This window comes from Cordyceps javanica, chromosome 3 (assembly GCF_051103115.1).
Source record: "Cordyceps javanica chromosome 3, complete sequence".
In the NCBI taxonomy this organism is placed as follows: Eukaryota; Fungi; Ascomycota; class Sordariomycetes; order Hypocreales; family Cordycipitaceae; genus Cordyceps; species Cordyceps javanica.
The window spans coordinates 2,676,674-2,696,681 of record NC_139297.1 but is presented as its reverse complement, the minus strand read 5'-3'; the positions used below and the strand labels follow the sequence as shown (position 1 = coordinate 2,696,681).

At 52.2% G+C, this 20,008-nt stretch overlaps 7 protein-coding genes across 7 annotated transcripts; 5 read left to right on the top strand and 2 right to left on the bottom strand.

Moving 5' to 3' along the window:
- Positions 1–718: 718 nt before the first annotated feature.
- Positions 719–3,168, top strand: V2A60_005023 (coronin; the record flags this gene model as incomplete). Its single annotated transcript, XM_083256337.1, has 8 exons — positions 719–752; positions 842–930; positions 1,062–1,204; positions 1,313–1,459; positions 1,583–2,004; positions 2,058–2,094; positions 2,149–2,263; positions 2,320–3,168. 8 exons carry the CDS (start codon positions 719–721, stop codon positions 3,166–3,168), a joined length of 1,836 nt encoding a protein of 611 aa, XP_083112463.1.
- A 2,992-nt stretch (positions 3,169–6,160) lies between these two features.
- Positions 6,161–7,290, top strand: V2A60_005022 (uncharacterized protein; the record flags this gene model as incomplete). Its single annotated transcript, XM_083256336.1, has 2 exons — positions 6,161–7,112; positions 7,160–7,290. The coding sequence occupies 2 exons, from the start codon at positions 6,161–6,163 to the stop codon at positions 7,288–7,290; spliced, it is 1,083 nt and encodes a 360-aa protein (XP_083112462.1).
- Positions 7,291–7,396: 106 nt separating this feature from the next.
- On the top strand, positions 7,397–8,473 carry V2A60_005021 (uncharacterized protein; the record flags this gene model as incomplete). Its single annotated transcript, XM_083256335.1, has 3 exons — positions 7,397–7,543; positions 7,602–7,957; positions 8,188–8,473. The coding sequence occupies 3 exons, from the start codon at positions 7,397–7,399 to the stop codon at positions 8,471–8,473; spliced, it is 789 nt and encodes a 262-aa protein (XP_083112461.1).
- A 347-nt stretch (positions 8,474–8,820) lies between these two features.
- Positions 8,821–9,583, bottom strand: V2A60_005020 (uncharacterized protein; the record flags this gene model as incomplete). The annotated part of the gene is made up of 2 exons (XM_083256334.1): positions 8,821–8,985; positions 9,041–9,583. The coding sequence occupies 2 exons, from the start codon at positions 9,581–9,583 to the stop codon at positions 8,821–8,823; spliced, it is 708 nt and encodes a 235-aa protein (XP_083112460.1).
- Positions 9,584–10,475: 892 nt separating this feature from the next.
- Positions 10,476–13,315, top strand: V2A60_005019 (uncharacterized protein; the record flags this gene model as incomplete). The annotated part of the gene is made up of 2 exons (XM_083256333.1): positions 10,476–11,679; positions 11,742–13,315. The coding sequence occupies 2 exons, from the start codon at positions 10,476–10,478 to the stop codon at positions 13,313–13,315; spliced, it is 2,778 nt and encodes a 925-aa protein (XP_083112459.1).
- An 886-nt stretch (positions 13,316–14,201) lies between these two features.
- V2A60_005018 (Zn(II)2Cys6 transcription factor domain-containing protein) lies at positions 14,202–15,498 on the bottom strand (the record flags this gene model as incomplete). Its single annotated transcript, XM_083256332.1, has 2 exons — positions 14,202–15,351; positions 15,416–15,498. The coding sequence occupies 2 exons, from the start codon at positions 15,496–15,498 to the stop codon at positions 14,202–14,204; spliced, it is 1,233 nt and encodes a 410-aa protein (XP_083112458.1).
- A 444-nt stretch (positions 15,499–15,942) lies between these two features.
- Positions 15,943–16,725, top strand: V2A60_005017 (glutathione S-transferase family protein; the record flags this gene model as incomplete). Its single annotated transcript, XM_083256331.1, has 2 exons — positions 15,943–16,071; positions 16,183–16,725. The coding sequence occupies 2 exons, from the start codon at positions 15,943–15,945 to the stop codon at positions 16,723–16,725; spliced, it is 672 nt and encodes a 223-aa protein (XP_083112457.1).
- Positions 16,726–20,008: the final 3,283 nt, after the last annotated feature.

Below are 20,008 nucleotides of genomic sequence, written 5' to 3'. Positions count from 1 at the left end.
CTCCGCATTGTCAGTGTGATAGAATTGCTGTTTCAAAAGGTCCTGCAATTTACGCTGGCACACTCAACGAACGACCTTCTTTCATGCTCATTTCCTGGACTGCTTGGATGCTTGCGAGCGCTGAAGAATGTTCTGCTCTGGGGTAGTTTTCGACTGAACCAATGTGGGTGGTCACGGCCAACTGCAGGGGTCTCACGTGACACTTATCCTTCAAAGTCGTCACCCTTGGAGAAGAGCTGCTGTTGTCTCTGGGTGTACGGAGTACTCAGTAATAAAAGTACAGAGTAGAACTGCCTCGCTGGCTGTCGTAACAGTACTGCTAACCAGGTATGGTATGGTGTCGTACTGGCCAGCTATTCGAGGTAGACGGCAAGACAGCGGGGGGAGGGCCCGCCAGACAGTCTGTTAGTGGTGAGGGGACGACCCCCCTCCCCCCCCCCCCCTAAGCCCAAACTGGTGGCGCGGCCATTCATCACCACCGCCAACCCCAATCCCCGTTTCCACAGCCTCACCTTAGCCGCTTTCTTCGTGTCTGTGTCTGGCCCCAATTCTCTGTCAACTTTTTGTCTAGAACCCTGCCTCTCCCTGGTAAACAACCCTCTTCTCCCACCTCGTCCATCCACGCGCCAACACAGTACAAACTACAGAACCTGCCTCCCGGCTTTACCTTCTCCCCCTTTCGCTACAACCTTGCACCAACAACCACGAGGGGTGCAAAATGGCTGGCCGATTCGTCAGAGCGTCGAAGTATCGTAAGCCCGCCGCCACCTCCCCCCTTCTCTCTCTTCCAAGGAGGGCTGGCGCAACACACGGAGCTGACGAATGTACTCTCATTAAACAGGACACGTCTTTGGCAAGCCCACGAGAAAAGACTTCTGCTACGACAATATTCACATTAGCCGCAACGCTTGGGACACCAACCTAATCAAGGTACGGACGACGCAAAAAGCTGCCGAAACCACCCCCACTCGCCCGTTCCCGGCGCGCCCGGCGACATGAGACGAAGAACAAAGTACAGAAAAGCCCGGGAGAGAAGCTGACTGCCCAATTTGCACAAATAGGTCAACCCGGAGTATCTTTCCGTCAATTGGGACTCGTCTGGTGGCGGCGCCTTTGCGGTCATCCCCCTCAACGAGCGAGGCAAGCTCCCCGACCAGATCCCGCTGTTTCGCGGCCACACAGCTGCCGTTCTCGACACCGACTGGTAAACAAGTGCCCTTGACGGAGCTGTTTCTCACAGCGGCCAGTCGAAGTCTCGCCCTCCTTGTTCTGCGCTCCGTGACGCTAACCAGCTGCTTTCACCACGTCCTAGGCACCCTTTCAACGACCGCTTCATTGCCTCAGCGTCTGAAGATGGCAAGGTCTTCCTCTGGGAAGTCCCCGAGGACTTTACCCTCTACACCGACGCCGAAGAAATCCCCAACGTTGCGCCTGTGAGCAAGCTCGCTGGCCACTCTCGGTGAGTCTCTTCCTCTCATCTGCACTCATGCCGGACGCTACGTGGGAACGCAGCCGCCCTGCGCGTGGCTCCCGGCCCCTCCGTAGGAGTTCTCACTAATCACGCTCTTCTCCCCCACCGCAGCAAGGTCGGACAGGTCCTCTTCAACCCCTCGGCCGAGAACATCCTCGCCTCCGCCTCGGGCGACTACACAATCAAGATCTGGGACGTCACTACCGGCCAGTCGCCCCTCGCTCTCCCTCACGGTGACATTGTCCAGAGCTTGACCTGGAACGCTGCCGGCAACATGCTCGCCACCACCTCACGCGACAAGAAGATTCGCGTCTGGGACGTGCGCCAGGAGAAGCCCGTCCACGAGGCCCCTGGCCACGCCGGCGCCAAGAACAGCAGGGCCGTCTGGATGGGCGAGCACAACCGCTTCGCCACGACGGGCTTCTCCAAGATGAGCGAGCGTCAAATAGCCCTCTGGGAACCTGGCAACCCTGAGCCTATTGGCGGATTCACCATGATCGACTCAATTTCTGGTGTCTGCATGCCTTTCTGGGGTGAGTGCGATGGCGAAATCAATACAGACGGCAGACCGCTAACGGTTCAAAAGATGATGGCTCCAACTGCTTGTACCTTGCTGGCAAGGGGTAAGTTGCATGCTACAGCGCCCTCACCAGACCAATTATCGCTGACTATTCCAGTGACGGCAACATTCGCTATTACGAATATGAGAACGACAAGTTCGAGTTCCTTAGCGAGTATAAGTCTCCCGATCCTCAGCGCGGCATCGCCTTCGTTCCCCGCCGTGGAATCAATGTAGGAAGAAAACGCCCGCACTCGCCGTGAGTTTTCACGCTGACGTCGCCCAATAGGTCCACGAGAATGAAGTGATGCGTGCCTACAAGACTGTCAACGATAGCTACATTGAGCCCATCTCATTCACCGTGCCTCGTCGCGCCGAGACGTTCCAGGCCGATATTTTCCCACCTGCCACCGGCACAAAGCCCGCCTGCTCCGCCAAGGAATGGTTCGACGGCAAGACTGGCATCCCCAGCAAGATCGATCTCGAGAGCATCTACGAGGGCACCGCTCCCAAAGAGGTAGCATCTGACTACAAGGCGCCTGCTCATTCGACCCCTACCACACCCAAGGCCGAGACCAAGCGCGAAGAGCCAAAGCGCGAGGAAGTCAAGCGCGAAGAGTCCAAGCCTGTAGTCTCCCGTGGTCCCCCGCCGAGCATCAAGGATCAGAAGAGCTCTATTTCCAACATGGCCAACAAGTTCCAGGACAACGAGGAGGACGAGGATGACGACGCCGATACGACCTCTAGCTTTGAAGACATCGGCCGTCCCGCCCAGCGCAACCCCGTCCCGGTGCGTGCTGCCGAGCCCAAGCTGCCGACCAAGACGACCTCGGCACCGGCGCCAGCACCTGCCGCCGCTCCCGTTGTCGCCACCGCACCGGCTCATACCGCAACTCCCAGCCGCACACCGGCCGGCGCGTCGACCCCCGTCGGAGGCACGGCCGTCGAGTCGTCCCTGGAGCAGATCAAGCAGCTGATTGAGAATCAGACCAAGATCATCACACAGCAAAACGACAAGATTGGCCAGTTGACACAAGAAGTCGAGCTGCTGAAGCGCAAGGTTGGCTCCACGGGCTCGCAGGACCAGAACGAACGTATCCGCCAACTAGAGCTGGAACTCGAGGAAGCTCGCTCATGAAGCAGCTACAAGTTGCAGAGTAGGAGGAAGAAATCACAAGAGTCGCACATAGCATGAGGATGGGAAAGCTGCTCTCTGAGAGCCTTCTCTTCTGTGGGAATATTTGGGGGCGGTTTATTTTCTTCTATATGCGAAGGAACGAAATGAACGAAGGTTGTTTTCATGGAACGGCTAGGAAAAGAGGAATGCGGCGGTGCAATTTGAGAAAGGAGACGAGTCGAAACGAGACGAGACGAGACGAAGGGAAAGGCAGCTTGCCTGGCGTTGGAAGCGCCTCATTCGATATCGGCCCCTCCTTTTTCTTTTTTTTTTATTTGTAGCGATATTTGTGTATCAAGCGAGGATAAAAGAATAGCAATATACATGTAAAAACGTCATATGCATTTATCCCACATTGAACTTGGGAGTAATGTCGTGAGTGGGATGTGTTCTCAGGCTCACGTCTCAACCTATGCTGGTCCGAGAATGAACTTTGAACTTTGAACGATAAAAGATGAAGAGCTGGACATTACTCTTACGCCAAAAGAAGAGGCACCAGAATAAAAACCAACCAGAGAAACAGTATATGTACTACTGCCTAGTAGTCAAGGCTGTGGCGCGCCAACACAACTGAACAAGCGCGCGCGCCGGTCCTTCTTTTTGCACCTCGCACGTTTTGTCGCGGTCGACGCACGCCCCACTACTTGGGATGCAGTACTTACTTGACGGATTACAGTCAGGCCGTATCGGAGGGAGGCGGCCCTACGCGCCGGGCACGGCATGCTCCGCGTATGCCTGTCTGTCCTTGCTGCCCAAAGAAGAGAAGACGTCTCGGAGGTAACTCGCCTTCGTGTGCGCGCCGTGAGCGACCATGCTGATTACGAGGGGGCGATATCTGGTGTAGGGTGAAGCTCAAGACCTCCGTCATTTCGAAAGCGAGCAGCCTTGGCAAAGTACACGTACTGTGCTGTCATGGATGACAACAGCCACTCGCCCCCGAAGCCTTGGGCAACTCGAGTCCTGTCGGTGGTATCTTGGCACATTGAGAAGCTACCCTAGAAGTAATCGTCGCCGTCAACGTTTGTCACCAACCCTTGCTATTCAAGCTCGTTCGTACCTGTCGGCGCTTGACCAGCAGTAGTCTCCGGCAACAACCATATTTTGCACCGGCTGCTTATGCTCTTAATGTTTACTCTCAGAAGCCTTGCAGCTTCAGCTTCAGCTACATACAGTAGTTTAAACCGAAAAAAAAAGGCAGAAACAAAAGGCTTGCACAGGGTCGCTACCAGACGTTGCAGCAACCCTGTAAACGAGAAGAAGAGGAAAGCTTCTGCCGAGAATGGCTTGCCTCTTTTTGTGGGAAAGCTTCTGCCAAGCCATTGGAGAAATTAAACCTGTCAACCTTGGCCCTCTGCATGAAAATCAACAATGGCGCCTGCATTACCCAGTATGGGCATCTTGAGCATTTTGGTTCTACTTAGTAATGCGTCGCCCTCATCGCCGGCAGTATCTATAGGCTGTCCTCGATTCCGAGACACATTTCCAGACCCTACCCTTGGCCAAGTTTGATTTCACGGGGTAGTTTGGGACATTTTGTGATATATTCTACAAAAGATCGGAATGCGGGCCGGCCGTCACAGCTTTTCGAGCCTTGCTGGGCGTGTTCGCGCATGCCAGGTGGAAGCCTGAGCAGGACACCCTGTGCAGACATTCTTCCCCCATGAAGATAGGCCTCGACCCTCACGGATTTTGCCTCGACCTTCACGGATTTTGCCGGTGCAGCCAACGTCTCCCGACTCAAAGAGATTACTCGGTACCCAGCCCAGTTCGTATCCCCAACCCATGTTCAGCTAGGTGATTACTGACGTGCAACTCCCAAGCTACAGGTCGTCAGCCTATCAGCCCTGTGCATGAGAGTAAACCGCGCGACCTATGCTAGGGCCGAATCGTCATTCACATGGCGCTAATAGAAGCCCCCAAGATGCCTCATGTGGATGATTGTTCCTTCAATGCGGGCTCATGATAGTACTAGTTAGGCTAAAGAACGCCGCCTCGTTTGGGCTCCTTGCCTGACAGTCGTTTCCCCCCTCATTTTCAAGGATTGTCCACTTTGAATCATCAAAATCGAAAAACTCTCTTGTCATTCGATGGCCCGTATTCAGACGCGCGCATGACTCGGGATCCGGGCGCGACTCAGACCTGGGCGGACCAGCTTCATGCTCTTGTAATTGCAGCCAAGTCAGCACGCTGCAAGGGAGAATTCTATCAAGGTCTACAGGAATAGCGTATGACTTCTTCCGCTTAGTACACTCGCCTATTCCACGTTCGAGAAGAACTACTAATACCAGTAGAATAGCCCGGATTCGTCTCAGATTAAATGCATCGCTGCCGCTGCAGAAACTCCTGTGTCGGTTGGGTAGCCCAACGCGCACCTTGACGGCTCACAGCCGTGGACAGTGTGCCCGAGAATACCTGGATACTAAGTAGTGTGGTCCGGCTTCTTGATACGGGGTAATCCGTACAAAATTGCATGTTGTGAGGCTCTCGGCAGATCTGGAAATTGCTCGCACTCTTCGTATCACGTTTACGCCTGTGGAAAGCTTCTGCATCTGTTAATCTTAAAATAGACTGATGACCACCGGTTTTTGCCGCGCCGACGGGGGAGCCCTCACGTTGCCTCTGCCAGGGAGTAGGGATGATCTTTTTATGAACCGTATTTGTGTAATTGATGTCATCTCTGAATGACATGGAAGGATACGATTGTCTGCTGCCGTGAGTCACTACTGGTAGTGGCTAGTTGTCTTCGTAACCCTGTTCTATACTCTGCTATACTCTATCTGCTGTCAAATGTTTATGTGCCTACCAACTATAAGTACGGTGCGCTCCCCGTCTGAACTGCGACAATGCCATAGATGAGCAGCGCATCAGCTTGACCATCTACACATTCTTTTCAAGTCATTCTTTTCAAGACCTTCGTTTGTTCAACTATTGTTTACTATTTCTCAAGTTCACGATGCGACCCACCGCCGCGCTTACACTCGCCGCGGTGTACGCTGCCTTGACAGCAGCAGCACCCAGCGGCTCGAGGATTGAATGTCGGCCAAAGGCAAACCTCTCCAGCCTGAATGGGGGGTATACATCTGCTCCCGGGAGTGTCAGCCCGAAAACCGGGCAGGGTATGCCTAGTCCGGGAGACGAGGTTACGGCCAGCCCCAAGGATAAGGAGCACATGCCTTACGGAGGAGACAACAAAACTCCCAGCCTGATGAACAATGAGCATGCGCCAGGTTCAGAAGCAAAGACCGTCTCTAGCCTCGAAGCTGTAATGTATGCGCCCATCTCGGGCGAGAAGGGGACACCACCTCCTGATATGGCTACGATTCCTCAAATCAAGAAGCATTGTGATGCTACCTCGAACTCGAAGACCTGCATGGAAGGTGCAAATAAATGTGCACGCTATTTTCTTGCGTCTGAATCTGAGAGGCATATTCCCATTCTCAAGATCCAGATTTGCGCGGACAAGCAGAACCCGACCACCGCGACTGCTCCGACGGAGAAGTATGTACCTCTTCCGGCCGACAAGAATACACCACCTCCGGATATGGCTACGATTTCTCCAGTCAAGAAGCAATGCGATGCTACCTCGGACTCGAAGACCTGCATGGAATGCGCAAACAAATGTGTCAGGGGCCTTGTTTCTCATTTTGAGAGCAGTATTCCCATCCCGGTCATTCAGGATTGCGCGGAAAAGACTCAGACGTCAACCTATACGATGGAAATATATATCAAGGTTCTGATTTCCATGAAGATTACAAAGTACGATCGGGTTATACCATCCGGGGCTCTGCCTCCAGTCAGCGCGGGGCCTACACAATACAACCAGACGTCGGTGACGGAAGCAAAGACGACTGCTACTCCCACGGGAGGGAGACATGCTTATGGTCCCCCGCCTTCTGCGTCGCAGGGTACGCCTATAGTAGAGGGGAAGACGACTTCTACTCTGTCTACTCAGGCCGCATCTGCTACAGAAGTAAAGACGACTACTCCTCTGCCTACAGGAGAGAGACATACTTATGGTCCCCCGCCTTCTGCGTCGCAGACTACGCCTACGGTAGAGGCAAAGCAGACCTCGACCATGACTAAGGAGGAGAAGACGACCACTTCTCCTGCAGGAGAGACACATGGTTATGCCCCCCCGCCTCCTCCGTCGCAGGGTACGCCTACGGTAGAGGCAAAGCAGACCTCAACCATGACTAAGGAGGAGAAGACGACTACTTCTCCCGTAGGAGAGGGACATGGCTATGCTCCCCCGCCTCCTCCATCGCAGACTACGCCTACGGTAGAGGCAAAGCAGACCTCAACCATGACTAAGGAGGAGAAGACGACTACTTCTCCCGTAGGAGAGGGACAAGGTTATGCCCCCCCGCCTCCTAATGGTCATGCTCGTCCTGCAGAGGAGGAACATGATTACGCTCATCCTCCTCATGGAGAAGAGGAACATGATGATGCTGATCCTACAGGAGAGGAACATGGCTATGAACATGATGATGCTCCTCAACCTCATGGAGGAGAGGAACATGGCTATGAACATGATGATGCTCCTCAACCTCACGGAGGAGAGGAACATGGTTATGAACATGATTATGCTCATCCTCATGGAGAAGAGGAACATGGTTTTGAACATGATGATGATGCTCATCAACCTCATGGAGAAGAGGAGCATGGTTATGAACATGATGATGATGCTCATCAACCTCATGGAGAAGAGGAACATGGTTTTGTCTCTCCTACAGGAGAGGAACAAGATCATGTTCGTCCGCCTCATAGAGGAGAGAAACATGGTGATACTGCTCGACCTCCTCAGTCGCCAAGCAATAATGCTCATAAAAGGCCCACTGATGCAGATGTCCAAAGTCTCGAAGAGGGAGCATTGAATTCTTGGAATGGTGTGAAGGATGGGGCAGAGCAAATAGAAATCGTATTGACGACGGGAGAGGAAGGGGGAATCGAGGCAGCAGAGGAAATGCTGAACAGCATCAGGAGCGGAGCAGAGGAAGTGGTGGACAACTTGAAGAAACTAGCTCAAGTGAAGCAGGAAATGGTGCAGCAAGTGGGCAAGGAAATGATGGAATTGGGCGGGAAAATAGCGAAGACTGTGGGGCAGGCATTGATAGAGGGAGCAGACGAAGCAGTCGGGTTATTCAAGGAGAAAGTAGATGAACTGGAGGAGAAGTTTGCTAGATTGGGCGAGGAATTATTGAAGGAGTTTCAAGAGGAGGATGACGAGGAGGATGACGAGGAAGATGACGAGGAGGATGACGAGTAATAGGCTGAGCCCGGATTTTTGTTAGTTTTTTTTTGTTCAACATTTGAGGATTTATCCTTCCTAATAGTACTAGCATTAGGTTATACACGATTAGGTAAACTAGTAATATTATACTAGCATTTTTTTCTAACTATTTGAGGCTACTAGTAGCACTACGAAACACCATCATCAGTGGATGGGTGGTTATGATATCCTCAAAGCACTCTTCAAGTTGAAGACGTTGCTGGCTGTGATTGGCTGATGCCAGTCAGCTTCCGCTGGCAAATGGGTTCTGTCATCACAACTCGTTCATCACAACTCGTTCATCACAACTCGTTCATCACAACTCTTTCATCACAACTCGTTCATCACAACTCGTCATCCGACATGGGCTCACTATCCGACCTCGTTGACGCTGCGTACAGGAGCTCCCAATTTCTACATTTTCTTTGGCCCATCCCGTTGATGTATGGTTTGCCGTCAGACAATTGTCCGGGTCTCTCAACCGTCGAGTCTGCTAGACACAGCATAGTCTGACACGCATCCCAAGTTAGCTTCGGGTGCCCTCACCACATTGCCGTCGCTTACCTGTCGCAAGTAGTCAAAGCAGTGCATCGTGTGTTCCTCATCATGATGTGCCGGCCGACCAGAATCCAGATCAACCCCGTCGCTGCGCCGGCGTGCCATCTGATGGATCTGAGCGTTTGCAGAACCTTTCGCCCGGGATGCCTCGATGACGTGGTGCAAGTGCTGCATCTCCTCCCGAATCATAGCCAGACAGTGCAGCTGATGAAACATGGAAATTCCGAGCTTATCAGTGTTGTGTGTCTTCTTGTCCGCCGTCAAGTACCCGCCGTTTGGCGTCAGCAGATCATTCTCCCATAGCCAATCGAAATCGTGATCGAGACTTGTGTAGTTGTGGTGCGCTGAGAAGACTGCCATTCGGGAGCTGGAGCGCACCCTGCGCAGCAGAGTGGCAAGTGAATTCCCACCAGAAGTGGAGGACTCTGTTTCCGAAAGGAACTTGAGGGCTGAATACGTGCAAATCACTATGCTCATAGCATACCAAAGAATGAGAAGCACAGTCCCCAATTTTCGACGTCGGGACGGCAGCTCGCCCTGCTGGTTCATGATGGTCGGTCGTAACTAGTTGCAATGATGACAGCGCAATAATATATTCCAAGGCCACGTCATGAGGGAAAGCATGCAGGTCCGTTGTAATTTGACACGAGTTAGAGACTCCTTTTACAGCTGCGACAAGGTCAACGAGGCTCGCTGGGACGTTTGCCTTAGTCATGAACGAGCCGACGAGGCTGTGGCAGACTCTTCTCAGCCTCTCACAAACGTTGTGAAAGCATAAGATGTAGCAAGCAACTGCTGAGTACTCGACAGAAATCATGAGACTACACCCAGACTTGAGACGAGAGATGCGTCTGCGTGGTGGCCAATCGACCCTTGTAGCCAGTGCGGTTCATGGAGTAGCCATTTTACCAGACAGCCCAGGGACCGAAAATGAATCTCGAATCAGCGCCAACAATCAGCATAGCTGTAGAATTGCTTCCGGTTGCTTATTTAATTTTGTCATGTTTTCCTTTTCCTTTTATTTTTTTCCTGCAGATCCGTAGAGTATAAAACTACGTGTGGCTGCTTGTCATTGTCAAGAGTTGGGCAGCTTGCTTTCATGGTGGCCTCAAAGCATATGGCGGCATCAATCCATCAGGGGGCGGCCGTTCCTGGATCTGCTCACCGTCACTGAAAGTGAATTTTTAGGCAACTGATCAGCAGGTTTTAGGTGGCCGATTTACCCGCCGTGCCACCATGTACGTACTGAGTGCGGATTACAAGTAAGCCTTAAAAAAGAGGCTTGCAGGGGTAGAGCTGAGATATACAAGGTCCAGCTGGGCCTGGGCCTCGTAATAAAGCGGTGCCGCAATCTCGATAAGGGGTCATGCCAACCTTCTCATAAACTTCACAGCACCTCAAATCACAATGGCGTTGGCATTGCCAGCTTGACACGGGAAGGATGGGTGGTGTGCAAGACCACCGAGATGACGGCTACCCTCTGGCGTGGCCGCCATCTCAGCGCTGGAATCCAAGCTATACTGTCCCCAGAAATTCGCTCGAGCAGTCGCTTTCTACGAATCCCACATGGCACAGCACCTCGAAGCCGGTGCCTCCCAGCGCTGCCACTACTTCGTTGGGTTCCTTGAGCCACCAGAATACCCTCGTGCAACGCCATGGCAGAATAAGCTTCGAGGCCGCCGTGAATTCACCAAAAGCCGATGAATCTGATCCCCCGGAGGACTTGTCAGACTTGTCGCATTGGTTGGAGACGCTATCGGAGCTGTACATGAACAACCTGGACAACCGAGCTAGATGGGATCCCCGATGGTTAAACGTCACACATCGTGAGCGCTATGGCGGTCTCTCGTCGTCCGCAGTCACCATCATCGATTACATTTCGGGTCAGCATACTGGCGCAGTGACGGCAGTCACAACCAAGCAACACCTCGCAGAGATGCTACAGGATAGACCGAAAGCATGCGACCTTCGAGTGGTTATGATTACCGACCTTAGTCGCTTCACTATGGGGGCAATTGGACAGACCTACAGCATAGACCCCGAGTTTTGGTTTGAGCACCTGGCCAACTCTGGGTACGCGGCAAGCGATAGCCAGCTGAAAGTCAACAATGCTATCTGGATGAACTGGAGCGAGCAAGAAACGCGCTTTCGGCACCGTCCGTTGCCGGGGACCGGCCAGCGCACGGAATGGAACATCCCACGGCGCGTGAAGTCGAGGTCGTGGGTGCACATGAAGTGGTCCAGGTTGGGTCTCATGCACTACCTGGGAAAGAAGGGCTTCAATGAGGCAGAAATTGAAGTACGGCTGAGCGACGGGCGGTGGCTTGCAGAGCGAGACGTTGTCCTGGATAAATGGGGTCGGTACATGACGAAACAAAAGCTGGCCAAGGCCAAGCTTGTTGCCGAGGAAAAGGAGAAGCAGAAGCAGAGGAAACAAAAAGGGCACTACCCGCCAGTTGCAAACCCACCAACCGATCCGGGGCTGACGCCATCCAAGGTAAAAGCCAGCAACGTCTACCGCCCGTACAGCACCTTTGAAGGCCTACCCAAGAATATTAATTCTTGGTACAATAGAGATTTGCGTGTTCTAGCGCCGGAGGGTCTCAGTCATTGGAGCGGCTCTGATGAGGCAGGGGAGAGAGTCAGTGAGTTCTTGTATGCTCCCACAACCAAGTCTATGAGCTAACAAGCCCGTGCTTCTTCAAAGTCGTTCTCGTCTTTGACCCGACCCGAAAAATGAAGAATGCCCAAACAAAGGAGCACACTCCCTCATTGACCTTTATGCCTAGAGCTCTGGAAATTGAAAGCTACTCGGAAGAGGAGCTCTGGCGCAGTGCAGGTCCCGAGGAGACGTACCTTGACCCGCCGCCGCCGCCCATCACGAACAAGCAGATCAAGGCCCAAAGGAAGGAGGCCACGAAGCAAAATCTCAAGCGAAAACGAGACTCTCTGAGAAGGCGCTTTGGCAAGAAAAGAGTTGGGCTGGATGCCTCCCTTGACGAGGAATTGGCCAGCCAAGACGAGAGCGGTTCGGAATCGTCGTACACAAGCGATGATGACTACGATGAGGAATACGAAGAGCAACTGAGAGAGGAGTACGAAAACCCAAAGCCATACTCGCGAGATCGTGCCTTTGCCAGGAAATACAGCCTGTCGACTCAGGAGCTGGTTCTCCGCCGGCTGACGACGCTTTCGCCGGCTGTCGTCGCAGAGGACGACAGCAGCAGCACCCTGATTTCGTCACTGCTCAACAGCATCGTCCTGGATGACTTTTGGCGGCTGTTGGCCGAGTTGAGGGCAGAGCTCGACCATCTGGATGGAGACTTTAGCGGCGCTCTCTTCTCGCAGCTCGTGGAGTCCTTTGGCAACTCGGTTCGCCAGAACCTGTGCTGGATGCGATGCAGCCTGCAGGAACTGAACGAATGGGCCTTGCACCTGCAGGCATCCGCGGAAGCGATGGCACCGGAGCCCGTAATCATGGAGGAGCTCGAGCTGCTCATCAAAGATGTCCAAGCGCTGCAGCTTCGGGCAGAGTCGACCATTAACATGCTCGCATCGTCCATGGGTCTGTCGCAGTCGTCTCTCGTCATCGATCAGACTTCTGGCATCAACAAGCTCACTGAGCTGGCATTCTTCTTCGTACCCCTGTCTTTCATCACTTCCGTCTTCTCCATGCAGGTGAAAGAGCTGATTACGGCACCGCCGCATATATGGATATGGGCCTTGGCCCTCGGCCTCGTGTTTCTGGCAACGTACCTGATCCGCATCCTCCTGCGCTCGCCGTCGGTCCGCATCGGCATACTGCACTGCCGCGCCACCATCATCAACCGCTTCTCGTCGTCCAGGTCAAGCTCCGCCGAGCACCGCCTCAACACGGTCGGGAACCGTGCCGTGGCCAAGTTCATCTTCTGGTTCGGGTGCATCATGATCCTCTACACCACTCTCGCCGTCGTCGCGATCCTGTTCCTCCTCGTGGTGTGTCTCGGCCTGTGGCTCGGCGCCGCGGGCACTTCTCTATACTTTATCATCACGCGGTGGCCAGATCCGGCCGTGCTGGCGCCGTGCTTCCTCTCGCTGCCGTTTGCGGCTGCCGGCTTGTGGGTGTCGTGGTTATGGGCTGATGAGCTGGCCGACTGGGTGACGGACATCATCATGAGGATTGGTGACGGCCTGGCGGCAAAATTTCCAGAGAAATGGAGGCTAGATAGCGTTGATGACGATGATTTATCACGAGAAGGCGTAAACACCTATGCTAGGCAAGCTATCACATTAGCTACATAGCCGTCTTTAGTTTCCTATGAGCTTATTAAATAGAAACCCGATATCAAAGGCTTCGGCTTCAGTAACTTCCATCTTTGCTAAGAAGAAAACATTCAATTTGGAGGATTTCGATAAAAGGGTGGGGGAAAAGGTACTTGGATTGGTAATGGATGCTCCCAACTACCAAATATCAGAAGCATTCCAAATCAGTTGGTCACCACGACCGAACCGCGAACGGGGGCTGTCGGACGAGCGCACCGTATTTCAGCGTGAAGATGGCAGCGGACGGGGTCGTGCTGGGCACCGGAGCGACCGCACTGCGGATGTCCGACTTCCGATAACGGCGACCCGGCGACAATGGCGAGTCCGGGACGAGCAGCGAGCGCCATCTTCAGTGCGGACGAGAGCTACGGCGGTGTGCCCTTGGGAGAGCAGCTCAGCAACGACTTTCTGGCCAGTAGCGGCCACTGACGCCGAGGCGTAGAAAATGCATGATGTTGAATAGCGACTAATGCACAACGAATTTCTGGTTCTGCTGATGTTCGTTCACCAAAAAGATTACCTTGCTTGGACTGCGTTTATATATCGTCTTGGAATATCAAACTTTAGTGGGCAACAATAGAAGCATATAGCTTCATGACTGCTGATTGGCTTCCTCGGTCACGATACTACGATGGGACTTGGTTTGTAATCTGAAAAGTGTGTGCTGACCAGCCTCTTTCTTTAAGCTTCAATACAAAGCGCCACCAGCCTTGCCGTGCTGCCTGAGCTAGTGGTGCAAGATGTTGCGGGACGACGGCGGGACCGAGAAAATTGCTATTTGACCAATTCCGCGTCGTCATTCAACAGACTGTCGTGATCCTTCATTTATAATTACTAATATTGATTCGGACTATCTGTTTATCGTCTATCTAGGGATCTCCCGTAGGCGGTAATCCCTTACCCACTGGCCTACGACGTTGGCAAGGCTCTGCAGTTTGTCGCTCTCGGTCCCGAGCCGTTTCCGGGTCGCTGGCGAGGCATCCAGTGTGCCAATCAGCGCAATCCGCAATATGTGGTAGAACAAGCGCTGAAACGATGTCGAAATAGGTTCAGGGTCAGAGGACCCCGTCTTCGCCTGAGCCAGGTCGAGATGCTTCCGCCAGGATTCCAACGACTGGAGCAACTCTGCTCTTTTGAGTAGTAGCTGGATAGCGGCTTCTGTAGAATGGGTCTGCTCAACCTCATCAAGTAGAGCGAGCACCGATAGGGATATTCTCGTGAGTTCTGTACGCATATCTGGAGCTATTGTGCGACAATGGGGGGGTTGGACAGATCTCGGTGGAGAGTCAGCCTTGAGGGGTTCTGCAAATTTACACGGCGCCGCAAACAATTTGATGATAAAGATGTCCAGCATGGGCAGCCGATCTTGGTATGCGGGGGCCAACACATTGCAGTTTATTGCCGGCCTCGCCCGATACTCATACATGATCATGAGTCCACGAATAATGTGCTGTGCCATGGCGTCGTAATTGCCGAGGAGTTGCTCGATGCTGATGAATATTTGACAGCATGAGAGCGCCGACCTGAGCTTTTCGGGGCTTTGAAGAGTCATTTCTGACATCAGACCACCAAGAGCCATATTGTAATGCTTCAGGCCACGGCTGTAGTTGGGCGCGTGGGGGGTGACCGACGTTCTCCCATCTCCGCCCTCATCCACCGCTTCTCGAAAAGCTCGGAGCGATAATATTGCGTGCTGTATGGCCGTATCCGTCAGACCGGCTTCCAAGAGCTTCTTGGCTTCCTCACCACAGCCCAGCTTGACGTCGAGCATGGTCTTGATGGAAAAACAACGATTCAGCCGTTCAATGTCTTGCGCAGCGGCAGTCTCAGGCAGGTGGCCATGATGAGCTAAAGGCAGTCGATGCGGCCCTGTTCTGACAAAATGATTGGGCTCATCGCTGGGTGGCTGCTTGGCAGCAAATCTAAATATGGATTCGTAGCCATCGCACGTTCGGCCAGTGCTGACGCATTTTCTACAAGACGGCTTGTCCTCGTCGCACTTGACCTTTCTTATTCTGTCCACGAGTATCGATGAGCAAGGCCACGATCACGGTGGTCGTTCATCGGTACATGACTCACCTGCATGTTTTGCAGCCCGTCTTGACCTTGGTCCTGTTCTTCTGGCCGCGGTTATGCGCCGATGCCTCCACATCTTGAGGCATGGTAGGGTACACGGTGTGAGAGTCACGTTCTTCACGCTGGATTGCGAGCCACAGAATACCAGCATCCTGAGCCGGCGAATGAGAGTGTATTTGCCCAGAAAGGCTGGTGAAAGACGGCGATTCGGCTTTGGCAGATGCTCGCGACACCGGGATGGAGCAAGTCAGATTATTAGGTTAGACGTGAGGCCATGTATGTTCGCTGCAGGGCTGACGGATGAGACGTCGGCGCTACCTTGATTAGGAAGAGAGAGCGAGCGAGCCAACAGCAACACAGGTGGCTCGAAATAGCTAGCCCAAAAGAAGATTGGGTCGAAGTTGTAATGCTATGAATGATCCGTAGATAGATGGATATATATATATCTGACCACCTAGAGGAGCAATCATCTTCATCTTCATGAATACATGCCGATTCAATACTAGATGTCAAAAAAGATTCACTCAGAAATGCCAGCCTTTACTCTTTATGGTGCCCCTGGTACTACCAATACCGATCGTGTCCGCTTGACACTAGCCGAAGGCGGCTTCACAGATTATGAGCTTGTGCATCTTGATCTACATAAAGGAGAGCAAAAGGTACAGCTACCATTGATGCTGGTGTCGTATCCTGATGTTCATTTCTAAAAGCACTCCCAATCGATTGCTTCATTCCGCCACAAGTCACCAAGCTAACATGGCTGCATCTAGTCCGAAGAGCACAAACGTCGTCACCCATGGGGCAAAATTCCTGTAGTGGTTTTCCCCGATGGCTTTACGCTCTACGAAAGCCGGGCCATCTGCAAATACCTCTGCAAAAAATACGCCATCCCACTGCTGCCTCGCGCGTCCGACGCCGAAGCCACGGCGCTGCTCGAGCAGGCAGAGTCTGTCGAAGCGGCCTATTTTGCCGCGCCGGCAGGCACCATCTCCTTTGAAAAGTTTGCCAAGAACAAGTTCTTCGGACTGCCGGCGGACGAGGCCGCCGTCTCAAAGGCCCTCGGCGCGCTCGAGTCGTTCTTTGACGTCGTCGCGGCCCTCTTGCGGGAGAGGCGCTACATGGCTGGCGACGATTTCACTGTTGTGGATTTGTACTACATCCCATCCATACAAAAGCTAATTGCATGCGGCTATGGAAACGTCGTTTTCAGCCGCAAGGCTGTAGGTGATTGGTGGGAGCGTTGCATCAACAGGCCAGCTGTTCAACGGATTGTTGCTGTTGAAAAGGAAACCGCGCTGGAAGCCGATAGATAGATTTCGTATTCCCGACTAGTTTTGAAGGGTAAAAAACTGACGATTACGCTCGCTTGAGGTGTCCTGATATCGTCTCGGGCATGTAGCTATAGAACACGAGGTAGTGGTTATTGTATATTCCAGTCTACCGGGGTTTCTGCATCTTTTATCGTTGCCTGTTACTCTTCGTAGCCTCGTTGCTCTAGTCGCTTTTTTTTGTCTACTCGTTCTTCGTTGAATCTTCCCACCGGGAAGAGACTCGTCTCCAGCCCGAACCGTCTAGCCTTGACTATGACGGTGACATGGAGCTTCCAATTCTATAATGTTGTTGACATTTTCTAAAACGATGAATCCAATGCGAATAGTCAATGCTATGTTGAATGTGCAGAGTCCCAGTCTGTCGCATAACAGGCTTGGTACATGACCGACTACGCCATTTCATGCTTGCACCTCTTTTCATCATTCAAAGACATGAAACAGATCTGCGAGAATCAGTACGTTCATGCCTGAGAAGATAATTGTCAATGGCCAAAATGAGTCTGAGCGTAAACGTTCTTTGATGTGCCAAGGTTCGCATTTATCCAGGTCTGGGCTTGGTTTTCAATTCGGCGCAACTTTCCCATGATTAGCCGTAAGTAGTCCCGGGCTGACACGGGGGCCACTCCAGAAGGGGAGCCAGGGGAGGGAGATGGGTGACTTGCTTGTGCTATGCCAGCATGCAGGGTCTGTCATGCAAGTCGCCAAGACGCCGTAATATCTGAAGCACTCGGCACCGGGCCGGAACTCGGCTTGCCAGCGGGCCGGGGAGGCCACAGGGGATTCCGTCGGGCTACAGCGCTGGGCTCAGCGGCTGTCGTCCACTAATGGCCACTAAGTTTAGCCCCGTCGCCGCCGGCCTCTCTGGCGGCCTCTTCCACTGACAGTCAAGGGTCCTGTAAAGCCTGTTTCATTGACTCCATTTACAAGCCGCAATTTTGCAAGCTGTATCGGTTGGTGTTTCGTCTGTCTTGGTCTCTTCGCCTAACATGCGAGATCTAGGCCGCAAAAGGGGCCCAAGAAGCAGCTCACCTCCATGTCTGCTCCTCGGACCACTCACACCAACATCACCCATTGGAGGTCTTATCAGTACTCGAGACGTTCTCCAGAACTACTATGAGCCAGGGCAGTAAACACATATGGTCCATAATTAATAGCAGTTCTGACACTACTTTGGAGGGCGTCGTTCTTCGCTTCCACTGTTCCGAAGTCTATAACCCAGACTCGGCGTCTGCGGATGAACTCTTTCTTCCCAGACGATTGGAACAAGTGGCTGAGCATGGCTTGGACCTACAACACCCACGGTGACGTGCCGACTCGAGGTTCTTTGTTTGATCTACCTGCGAGGGTGCATGTCCGCGCTTTCATAGTCCGGGCTTTAGGACACGGTATGTTGCGATCTCGCGCACCAAGTTTACGTAACTAAGCCATACTATAGATGATCTTGTTATATTGATACCTTAAATATTTTTATAATGGCTCCCGCGCGATGTTGGCAGACATTATTAAGATTAATTCTCTAGCTGGCAGCCTTCCGCTACGCGACTACCCACCGTCATTCCCGAGCATCTAACTACTCTTTGGTCAGAATCATGCCACCTTGCTGACACCAGATGCAGAGAATAAAATGGGGGACAGATATCATACATTCCTACGATATGCCTAAGCAGAACTTGTTTCATTTCCAGCTTGTCTGTATGCGAATGATGCATAGTCGCAAAACATGCCGGCCAGTAAGCCCGCAGCCACGATGTGTTGGTCCGCCGTTGTAAGTCTACAAAGCTCAGCAAGCAGTTTCAAAGTTAACAATTTTATAGATGTGCCACAAGTATATGGGGCTTCAAGACAAGCTCAGTACTATTATATCTGAGCCTCATCCCTATCCCGGTGTACCGAGAAGTCATCGTCACAACGGTGGTCGTCATCACGATAGCACATATCACCACTGTATGCGGCTCTTCGTTCCTCTGCACATCGGTAAGCAACTTCTTCGAAAACGGAGCGCATCACATCCTGTTTATGCCTACCTAATCTCCAAGCAATGGGATTCAAGCATCACATGGGAGCATTGTGCACCAGACGAGCCTGTCTATTTTAGCTTCTCTGCTTTCTCTATAACATTCAACGTAGCAGCGTATGTCTCATTCCTCGGTGGTTACTTGAGTTTAAAATCAACTTTGATATAGCATAGTAATTCCAATCCCCATGCTCGTCAGGCACATATCCAAAGACCTCGCAAGCTAATCCTCCTTGTCCTCTTCACGTTAGCTATCTGTGCCGCTGTTATCCATATCATTCGGGCTACTTCAGCTCTGCAAGTTTCATATTGTGGTTTATTGAAGGTCTACTGTAGAAACCAATTCAGACATGTTTGTCACGTTCATCCCGGCGCTCGCCCCCGGCGCTCGAGGCAGTCAAGGCGAGGTCGCGATGCGTCACCTTCCAGTCAAAAGACTCATCTCGGGGCACCTATGTAGCTGTTATGTCCCTATACTCCAATTAATATGATCCAAAAAGAGTATAGACATATCCCTCGGGCTATATCATGCAGAACGCTCTCGAAATGGAAGCGAAGACGAGTATAATGAGGACACGGGTTTGTCGAGCCGGAAAGCTCAGCAAAAGGTGCTATCAACGGCAATCAGATTATCAGCCCAGTCAGCCCAGTCATTAGTAGTACTCAGAGGTAATAGAATAACATTGTCAAGACGTCGGACGGTCACAGTCACCTTGCAGTCAAATCAGAGTATACGAGACCGTTGAGTCGTCACAGAATCGACGCTCAAATTAGTAAATTGTTGGCCTAAATTATGTCGAATGATGATAATTAAGCTGAGCCTTCTGCTCAATATACTATGGAAGATTATAGTAAATGTTTTTCTAATTTTTACTCAAAAGCATAGAATAGATACCGAGCCGAATCGTCATAGAGGAAGTTACGGTAGCTACCAGTCGCGGCAAATACAAACTAATCAGCTCGCAGGGGACGAACACATACCCTATAGCCTTTTTTTTTCTTCTCAAAACCCCTTTGCAATCAATTTCTTCTCAAGTATGCAGTCGGGTCAAATGAAACCCCCGCCACCGGTTCGGTGACGTAAAGAGAAACAAGTGCCAAGGGCGAGAGCGTCATGCGGTTTCCTAGGAAGTTGGCAAAGAGTTGATGAAACCGGGCCACTGCAGTCTCGCCACTGATGAACCATCTTGTCATGTGCCATTCTCAACTTTCGAGAGGAAACAAAAAGAGGACAAAGCGGCTGTTACAGAT